We start from the raw sequence: 10,389 nt of genomic DNA on the forward strand, positions 1-10,389 counted from the left end.
GAATCGAAAGATGCATGACACTCGGCCCTCCGTGCCTGAGTTAAGGAGTCGATTTTCAGAACAATTGCAATACTTTTCCATTCAAAAGGGCTAAAAACTTTTTTACCGTAAATTAGCTTCCGACAACGGTACAGAATGTGTTGTAGCAGTAGCAGCTCGAAACGGCACAAGGTAGATCAGTGCCAACTCTGGAGAATGCAGTTACTATTTAACATTGAAATAATTGTCTACAAACGTGAATGTTCTTTCACAAGTGTACGTAACTTAAAAATGACATCTGTGCAATTTTCCCACACCGCATCCATTCTAGTTCCCATGGGTAACCGTCCTATTGTCTGATTAGCGCTTTTCGTACTATTTACACAAGTAAACTTTTTCTAAAGCACTAGAACGCCCGCAATTTAAATCTCGTTGTAACTATTGCAAACAACTCTAAACGTAATCTAAAAATGTGTTGGTGCGTACATTTCCATGCCATAGTCATAAATCAGTCTCACACGAGTTATTATGATGTTTATGCTTTTTCATACCCAGATACTAGTTCTAGTAATTTTCCCAAATTTAGAGCAAACTAAACAGCATCACCGTTATAGGGAAACCACCTCGACTGCTTTACAACTCACCGCAACAAATCATTAACGCTCAGCACATTATTCAGTACGCGTTGCTTCTTCCAGCGAATTGTTTGGAATCTCTCGCCCGCGTAATATTTGCTCAACCGCAAAATCAGAGTCCGACTCGGAATTCCCACCATCTACTCACTCGGGTCGTTAAAACGGCTGACAAACAATAATATTTACACTCTCGCGCACCTTGTCACATCACATTCACCGGCCGCCGTCTCCGTGTCTGACCCAAACCCATTTACCGGCTTTTATCGTTCACTGTATTTGCTCAACGGCAAACCCAGAGTACTTAATTTTTGCAAATTTTTACCATCAATATGACCGGCTCTGTATGTATTTAAAATAAAGGCAATTTTTAATTGACTACTCGCAAACTTCGTCACACATTTGGACCTCGCATCTCGTGCGCAGATGGCTTGATGTTTGGTTTTGTTTGTGCGGAAAAGACAAAAAGAAAAATCCCCTGCCTTCATTCAAACTCGCACTTTGGCGTCCTTCATGACATCGTACGTCATCAAAATGTTCGGGCAAATATGGTGCTGCAATCAATGGGATTTATTTTTTTAGCTGCTGAAGCAGGTAATAAATCTTCAACTTGAATCTTAAAGTTCCATAATTGAGTCAACTACTTGAATCTCGAGTAGTTAAAAAAATAATAATAAATAATCCGAACTATTTTAAATACAATCGGTGCCAGAAATGCAGTTGAGTTGTTTCCGAAAAACAGTTGGTATTTCTGAATAAACACAAAATGCACAAATAGCCATACGTTTCCTTTGCCCATATGTAGATAAAAGACGGAATATTTTTGGACATCGGCCCGGAAAGATTTCGAGTTCAGTGGGATTGTTTCACTAGCCCTGAACGCTAGTACGAAGTCCGTCAAAATTAAATAAAAGGCCACTACGGATGGTGGTACCAATTCTATGCTTTGCTTTTTTTTTACAAAGAAAGTTTATCACATCCCAAAACTATTCGTAAACATTTTTATGTATAAACAAATAATGTGAAACACCTGCTAATATCAATTTCTGGTGGGGTTAGTACGATAGATTGCGAGACTAACCTCTTGATTGTCTTCAAATTAATTCACTGAACACGTTTTACTATTTGCTGTGGATAATATTTATTATAGTAGGGCAAACCACACAACTTTGGTGAGTTTAATACGCTCTTAAAGTTAAAGTAATCGAGTCATAAATCCTAACAACACATTTAAAGACTATTTATTATAAAACCAAATACGCTGTAAGTGTGAGATAGTCATCAAATAAACCATAAACCGTTCATAAAATTGATGCATTCTCAAAAGTTCTATAATGTGCTTGATAAAGGGTGAAACTGCCACATATTGGTCAAAGTTTAAGTTTAAAAATAAGTTCATACTAATTATGTTGCTACATAAATGGATTAACTATATTTCTATTGTAAATTCAATGACGACAACAAATATCATGTAGTTGGGCTTCCAATGTCCCCATTGCGAATTGTCGGGCATTATGTCTCACACTTTCCATCAGATTTTGTACCGCTGCTGTGTCCAATTTACTTTGAAACATTTTCAGAGCTTTGCTGTGTTTCCGCTTAACGATTGCCCAATGTATTTCAATTAGGTGAAACTCTGGCGATTTTGTCTGACTCACATGGAAATCGGTTTGATGATCTCAGCAGACAAACCAAGCCAAATTTGAGTGTATCCTTTCTTGAGCACATTTTTCTTATCCTATAGATACAAACTATACAAAAACAAATTGCTATTTATTTTAAAGTTTATGTTGGAGTCAAATACAAAAACACCGGAAAAATATGTATTTGGATATACATACAATTGTCCATATTTTGGAAACTTAACATCAACGTTCAAAATAACTGGTCAAAATTTGGGCGGGCTTTATACCATTGTTTTATAAGACTGGTAAACTACAAGAGATAGTAACAATCACAACAAAAAAAACTTTATTTTTTGCTCAACGCGAAAATTTGCTAATAATTTTGAGATTAAGATCAGTTTTGCACCACACCACAATGTATATTGGATTTAGGTTTTTACTTTTCAGCAAAATGAAAAATATCAACATTGCAGTTTAACTTTTTTATTAAGAAACATAATGATACTATTTGCCAAGCAATCCAAAACGCAACAAACCAAGTGCTTCTATCTGTCTATGGCTCAGAACTCTCAAATCCAAATTGTCGGCATAAAGTTAATGGTTTCCACCGTGCCCCGAATCACCTCCCTGGCCTTGTCCCTGACCGTGTCCATGACCCTGCGGACCTCCCGGTCCACCCGATCCGCCCTGACCGTTACCGGGTCCACCATGTCCTTTTTCACCAGCGGGACCCCCTTCATCGGCGGCGCGACGGAACCGTGGACTTTGGTGAAGCCCGTGCATTAGGGCTTGATTCAAAATTGCATCAATTTCCTTGAAATGGTGATCATGGTTGTCTCCATCATGGTCATCGTGGTCATCACTGTGAGCTTGACAGACGCCCTTGACGGAATAGAATAGAGAACACAAGTCACCCGGGTTAGGGTAGGCGTTTTATTGCCAATAAAACTTACCGTCAGCAGTATGACACAAAATACGGTCAAAACAACAGCAATGAAGTTTCTCATTTTGTAATAAAATGGGACGAGTGCTGATAATACTACTTTCACAAGACCGGCACTGGTTGGTTGAACAATGTTTTTTTCTTGTGCGAATAGCAATATTTATATTGCTGGAATTCCCCACGTGGGCTACCGGAATTGGTGACAGTGAAAAATAGCAATAATGACAGAGAAGATTCGTCATTAAGATTATCAGAAGAATACCGTTGAAGTGGTTAGAATTTCAAAGTGACCGGTTCAAATCTCTCCGCAGTTCATGATCAGTTTTGATTTGTAAAACTAATTGCAAACTAATACTATTTGTTTGATAGTGTAACGGTAATGAACACCACGTCTAAAAGTTAAATAATTAATTTGTAAAAACTCACAACAACGACCAAGCTCCACCTGCCGATCCAGAACCGAATAGATAGCGATGCATTTTGTATGATAACGAAAACTAACCATTTGTTTCCAGTACAATGAAGATGATGCATTTGATAAATCCAGTTGAACCATGGCACTAATTATCTGGTGTCGAATCGGTTGCAAAGTGCACTCGAGAGCAAAATGTAGCGAATATAACTGATGTAATTATAAGATGCGTTTGAAGAGTAAATTATTTTTCTTTTGGACGAAAATAAGGTAAATATTTATTAGGTTCAAATATTTATTATGCAATTAATTATCCTTCAAAACTCATTCCAATTAGGTATAAGTCGTACAGAATTTAATTACCTTTTAAAAATTATGATTTTTGGATTTCAGTTTTATAAATGAGACTGTAGGCTCGTAGTTTCGATCCGTGCTTCGCACACAGAGGCAGATGGATATCGCCATATTGAAGTCGCCATTTTGACTTACACCCAGACATTTACGATTTTTACGAAGTTTTGAATAATAAACGTATTTAACCATTAAAATCGGAAGTTCTTACCCATTTCAGTTATTCCACAAAAATAACAAACTTTGCGTTATGTTTGTCCCAAAGAAAAAGATCATCCCCTTAAATACACACATTAGTACTCAATAATGTAAACAGTATATTATATATTCAGTTCCGCTGGAAATCTCCTTTAAAAAGTTTATTCAAATAATATTTAATAAATGTTCCCACAATATCAGCTGGAGAAAGATCAGAGCCAAACCGCACAATGATTCCAATTCCAACAATATGAAGGGTGCATGTCGGTGTGTACCTCTGATCTGTACCCGTCTATAATCAATTTAGCAAATCGATAAGAAGCCAAACTCGTACAAAATTGTCAAAATGTAATAAGAAAATAAAGGTTTCCAGAAACTCCGCATCATAACGGATTTTTTCTCTGTTAAAAGACTAATTTCTATGAAAGTCATAGATTTTTACTTCAGTAAAAAAGTCCTTATAAAAAGACTATTTTTCCGCCTTTCTTTGCACTCATGACAAAACTCTTAAGCTATATCCAAATACGCTAGATTACAAAACATGTTGGCACGTGAAATGGCATTTAACATTCATCATCCTTTGGGATGCAAAAATTATTCTTGGAGAATCTTTTATCAGTGGATAATCCGACATTATTGTACAATTAACCAATAAAATATATTAAATTTAATTCAATCGTGATTTAGGAACATCTCTCCCAACGGTACTGAAAGGGTACAATATTGTGGGTTAGATGATTCGGTTTCATTTCTTCAGTATAAGATAACCGATTTGACCAATACGAAGACGTTAAGTCCAAAAAAGACAACTACAATACAACTTGTATTCGCATAAAAAGACTGGTAACGAACGGTTCCCCATTATAACAGAAGTTCTTATCCTGATGAGACCATAACAATATACCATACCTAAATTGAGTTCAACATTTCGATTCCATCGCCTCAGTAGGTATATGGCAGTTGACTTAACCATTACCTAGAAGTTAGGTCAAAAATGTAATTACTTCTTGTGTTCAAAAAGGGCATCATCCGACCAATCGTTTATATACACACATTTCCTACTCATTTGTTCGCCTAAGCACAGTAAAGCCAGCCGGAAAATTGGACGGCATTCCAGCTGGTTCCAGACAGAACCCCAACTCCAATCACACAATATATTTTAAAGAAACTGTAAATTAGGTCGGAAAAATGTTCAGTATCGGCTATAGGTTGGATGAAGCGCTCGTACAAAAGCTAACTATAGCCGTATTTTACATGATTTCCTTCTTATCGTGCCTCGTGTTTTCCACAACCAGTGCGTACCCGAAGCTGTTCAACCTTCAATGATACATACTGGGACATAAACCGCTGAAGCTTGCAAGCAATGTTCGATACAACGGAATAGTTTAACTTGTTCGCAATGATTGTATGACACGGTACTTGCATCGTTCTACAGAAAGGACCCGATTAAATCCGTACTAATTTCCGCCAGAATTCCAGCCTTAATGAAATGATTAGTTCTGAGTTGGATTCGGTTTCATAAAAGGAATTCTGAATAAGGGACTATGCCTTAGCAGGTTTCAGTGCGTCGTATTGAAAATACAGACGTATTTCAACTGTAATTAAAGTACTTGATGAATACATTTAAAAACATTTGATGTAATTAATACCGATGTGCAAGTGCTTAACGGGGTCCTCTCATATGGTTGTGCAAAAAGTACCTGTTTGATAAATTTGTTTTTGAACAAGTAAAATGACTAAGCTATGTATTTTGTATTTTGTATTTGTAAAAAAATTATTCATCCAACATTTAATGTCTTAATGAAATTTCCTAAAACTAGTGTGATTCAATTCGTCTTCTAAATCCAGATGCGGTGAGGTTAAAATTAAATAGTTCGGAGAACTCGTTGAACTTCCGAACCATTGCGATGACCGGACTGTTGGCAGCATAGTCAGTTGGTCTCATTTCAGGAACAAACATAACTCTGGCAAAGAGTACGAGGTGGCGTATAGAAGTGCATTTGTGCTAGTAGGTCAGGAACATCGTATTCATCCAGCAGTATTTTGGCCACAAAGACTGCATGCGATGTCATTCTCCTTTCAGCAAGGGTGTGCAAGACTAGCGAACGACAGCGGTCTCCATAGGATAAGTTAGCTTAAAATCCAGTATTACCTCAAGGTCTTTGATGTAGCCAACACGTTGTAGCTGATTTCCATAAATATTATAATCGAAAGGGAAGAAGTTCCTAGTGCGATGAAAGCTGGCGACACTGCATTTGGAAATGCACAAAACCATCATATTCCACACACACCAGTCGTTAAGAGCATCCAGAACGTCTTGCAGTACCAGACAGTCGGACTGATCACGAATTACGTAATATACTATGCTATATTTCACCCTAAGGATGAAAATTTGGTAAACACCAAAATTTCTCACTAGGGTGAAAATTTGTTGGTAAAACCAGTCTTTGAACTTGAGGGCACAAATCCTCATTTCTTACACAGTTGCGTTTCGGCTTCGCCTCATCAGAAACCGACACTAACTTTTTGTCGGAATAGATTAGCGCCGGTTTGACGCAAATCTCTCAAAACTAAAACACACTTTGTGTTTCAATCGAACGACTGATCAAACGTGATGTCCCGTCCGAGCAGAAGTTCTGTTTATGCCGATGAGTTTAACAGTGACTGTGTCTCATCGGCATAAACAAAACTTCTGCTCGGACGGGACATCACGTTTGATCAGTCGTTCGATTGAAACACAAAGTGTGTTTTAGTTTTAAGGGATTTGCGTCAAGCCGGCGCTAATCTATTCCGACAAAAAGTTAGTGTCGGTTTCTGATGAGGCGAAGCCGAAACGCAACTGTGTAAGTACGTAATATAGTTTAACATCGTCAGCGAAAAATACTTTGCCACCAGGATTTAAAATACCAGCAACGTCAGTAATAAACAGCGAAAACAGCAGCGGTCCGAGTGTACTAGCTTGAGGAACTCCAGTGCTGTTCCAAAAGTAATCAGACTGAGCAGTTCCAATACAAACAGCAACTTGACGATGAACGAGATACGATCAAAGCCACTCACAAAAACCTAGTCGTGCAGCCAAGTTTTTTTCAGTTTGGCAATCAGGATATCGTGATTCCATCGTGATCGCTTTCACTTGAAGTTTTTGCACATATTATCCATACAAAATGACGTAAAGCTCACTAGATTGGTACACTATTCTGCAAAATGTTTATTAAGGATTCATTTATAAAATCAAAATTTTCGAGTGTAAGGTTCCAAAAATGGCGTCCAAAAAGGCGGCTCCAGCAAAAGGTGTTCTGAAAACCGCTTTCATCTTCGGGCACGATAGAGGTCGCAATTCGCCGTCTACAAGCAGAAAACCAAAAACGATATTGAAGATTACATTCCACAGCGCCCCAACCTAAAAAACATGAAAACAAAATGCCGGCCACTTGAAAGAAAAGTATCACTTTTTCGTAAGTTTTTCTCCACTTTGGCCGGCTGTAAAAAAATGTTAATGGTCAAAATATTGCGATTCTGTAAGTTATAGCGCCGGAGAATGTTGTCTTCTTTAATGCGGGCAAAACGCGAAGTTGATTTGTTGAATGGTTCAAAACGAGAATGCGCGTAGATTCGAAAAATCTTATTCCGAGACAATGCGTGCCAAAGTTTGAAAAAAGTATAATATAAGTTACTCGATCTATTTGTCTAAGAATAAGATAATTTATAGGTTTCTGATGTCCCTAAACAAGAATTTGAGGTTAGATTTGGAAAATTCAAAATAACAGATCCAATTTGGCGGACTAAAAAGTAGAATTTTTATTAATATCAATGAAATATTGAATATAATGATATTTGAAGTCACTGAAAACGAATTTGAGGTGAGATTTGAAAAATTTCATATGTCGGATTCAATATTTTTTCTAAAAGAATGAACACAATTTAGTATTAGTTTCGAAGAATTAAAAGGATCAACTTACAATTAATCCGTCATTCCGGGTGCATACATGAATCCTTCCTCTTCCTCAAACCATTGGTTCTCCTGGATTCGCTGTTCTCGGTTAGCAATGATCGCTGCTTTTGCGGCGCTGCTTTAACGCTGTTCAGCCTTCTTGATTCCATAGTTGTTCATGGTTTCAGCGTAGTTGTAGGCTGTCAGACCAACGGAAATTTTCAATGTGTTCATTCCTTTCAGCACACTAAACCAGCCCTCGTTGTACACATTGGTTGCACGAAGAAACACTACTGCTACCTATAGAATTAATGTGAACTATCAGAATTACCTTCGGTCGGTATAGAAATGTGTTTTAGAGCGCGCGGAATACTTGTTTCTGAGCGTCCATCAACGCTCAGGACATAGGTCCATTCAAAGCCGTGTAGCGACGGAACTAATTCACGGATCAAAAAAACATTTTACCAACATGTTCTAGACACATGCAGACTTCGATTTATAAAATAAAAAATGGGTATTTTTAGTACGAATGAGCTGAACAGAAAATCTTTACGTAATTAAATTTTAATAAAGTGGTACTTTATGTACTTTATGGTACTTAATGGTACTTAAGATAACTAATTAAGTACAACTTCTGGCACTGCGACGTATTGTAGATTCAGGGTTAGCCCCTCGACTCTGAATCAAGCTTCGGCTTGCAATATTCAATTTTCCCGAAGGAAAAAATTGGTTCATTCCATTTGCACATAAGGGCACAACAACACCTAACTTATAAAGCCAAACACCTGAAAGTATGTAACATTTAATTTTTTCAACGAAAAAAAAATTGTTGTGATGTTGTGTGAACTGTTTGGATTTAGTGTCCAACCGGCGCCGATTTGGTGTAAGTTTGTATATATCGTCTAACTGGCAGCAAGGTGATGTCAATTACTGACAAGTGGATTACGAAACAGTCAAACCCTACTTTTATAAGTCAGGTGTTGTGCCCTTATGTGCAATTGGTTTTTTTCCTATGGTCAAATTTAATGTTGTATACTCTCAGGCGTTTGGCTCTCACGCAAAAAGACAAGAGTTCGTTTCCTTAAACTTGTCAGCGACCCAGAGCTTCTTATGTCAACAAATCCGCAAAGATGAAACATAAAGTCACGATTCTTTAGCGGTGTATATTAAAGAACATAAAGAACCATGCTACAGGTTACATGCTAAATTTTATTTGATTCTAGTCCAGAACAAATTAACCTTTTTGGTGTTCTATGTTGTCACTGTCCCTTCGTCGGGAACTCCTCTGTACTCTTAAATTTCTAGGAATTCAGGCTGTGTTCCGATTCGTGACGCACTGATCAAGCAGGTGGAAAGTTTTACTCGCCTCGCTGCAACCAACTTTTAAAGTAGAATGCATTTTAGCATTCAATATAGGGGCCCCGTTTCAAAATATCGGAAGTAGAGCTGCGTCAGCTTTTGAACGTCAATAATTTTCGTTGCACCGAGCGTAAAGTTCTCACTTTCCATTACATATTCATTCTAATAAAGACACTTTGACACTGATTTTTTTTTTTTTTTTTTTTTTTTTTTTTTTTTTATTTCAATTATAGAGGTTTTAACCTTAAGGTCATTCGCCTCTTCGGGTTAGAAAAATCTCTTAGGAAAAATTTCTAACCCTATGTGCGGGGTCGGGACTCGAACCCAGGTGCGCTGCGTACAAGGCAATCGATTTACCAATACGCTACGCCCACTCCCCTTTGACACTGATTTAAAACTTGTCGACACGACTCATACGCACGGTATAAACCAGATAATCGGCATCTCGCTATCTGCAATCTTTACTGGGGCCTACGAGCGGCGCAATCCTTCCAGCACGCATTGACAACCGTTTTTCTTCTGGAGCACATGACAAATGAGAGATGGAAGAACAAGTCGGCATATCGCTATCACTACGATCCCCTACCAGCTGCAACACAAATAACCTTGCTCAAGCTGCCAACAAACAAGGCATGGCAATGAAGAAATTCAGGCAGAAATATTCAATTTATATCAAGCGATGAGATTTGTATGACGCTTATAAGAAGATGATGAGGTCCATGTTAGGGAAAGTCTTGCGCAAGTTTACAAAAATTAAACAAATAATTCTTTTTTTTTGTTTTTTTTTCACGCCAAGAGACTTTTTTGTGGTATCCAAAGAGGAATACAGGAATGTTGAGTTAAGTGGAAGCAATTATGTGAAAAAATGCCCCCGGAGGCTGGATTCGAACCACCAACCCTTGGGACTTCGGCCCTATTCACAAACCTTTATGCAATCCATGGGATATGATGACGTCTCA

General features: G+C 37.8%; 1 protein-coding gene across 1 annotated transcript; it reads right to left on the reverse strand.

Annotated features, from left to right (window-relative positions):
* Positions 1-2,703: 2,703 nt before the first annotated feature.
* On the reverse strand, positions 2,704-3,299 carry LOC131692666 (tenecin-3-like). The gene is made up of 2 exons (XM_058979830.1): positions 3,190-3,299; positions 2,704-3,118 (listed from the first exon to the last, which is right to left on the reverse strand). The coding sequence occupies exons 1-2, from the start codon at positions 3,241-3,243 to the stop codon at positions 2,831-2,833; spliced, it is 342 nt and encodes a 113-aa protein (XP_058835813.1). The 5' UTR covers positions 3,244-3,299; the 3' UTR covers positions 2,704-2,830.
* Positions 3,300-10,389: the final 7,090 nt, after the last annotated feature.

Source organism: Topomyia yanbarensis, chromosome 3 (assembly GCF_030247195.1).
Source record: "Topomyia yanbarensis strain Yona2022 chromosome 3, ASM3024719v1, whole genome shotgun sequence".
Taxonomy (NCBI): Eukaryota; Metazoa; Arthropoda; class Insecta; order Diptera; family Culicidae; genus Topomyia; species Topomyia yanbarensis.

Coding starts and splice junctions, on each gene's coding strand:
- LOC131692666 (XM_058979830.1), bottom strand. CDS start 3,243: ATGAGAAACTTCATTGCTGTTGTTTTGACCGTATTTTGTGTCATACTG. Junction 3,119..3,189: donor TTTGTGTCATACTGCTGACG/GTAAGTTTTATT, acceptor TATTCCGTCAAG/GGCGTCTGTCAAGCTCACAG.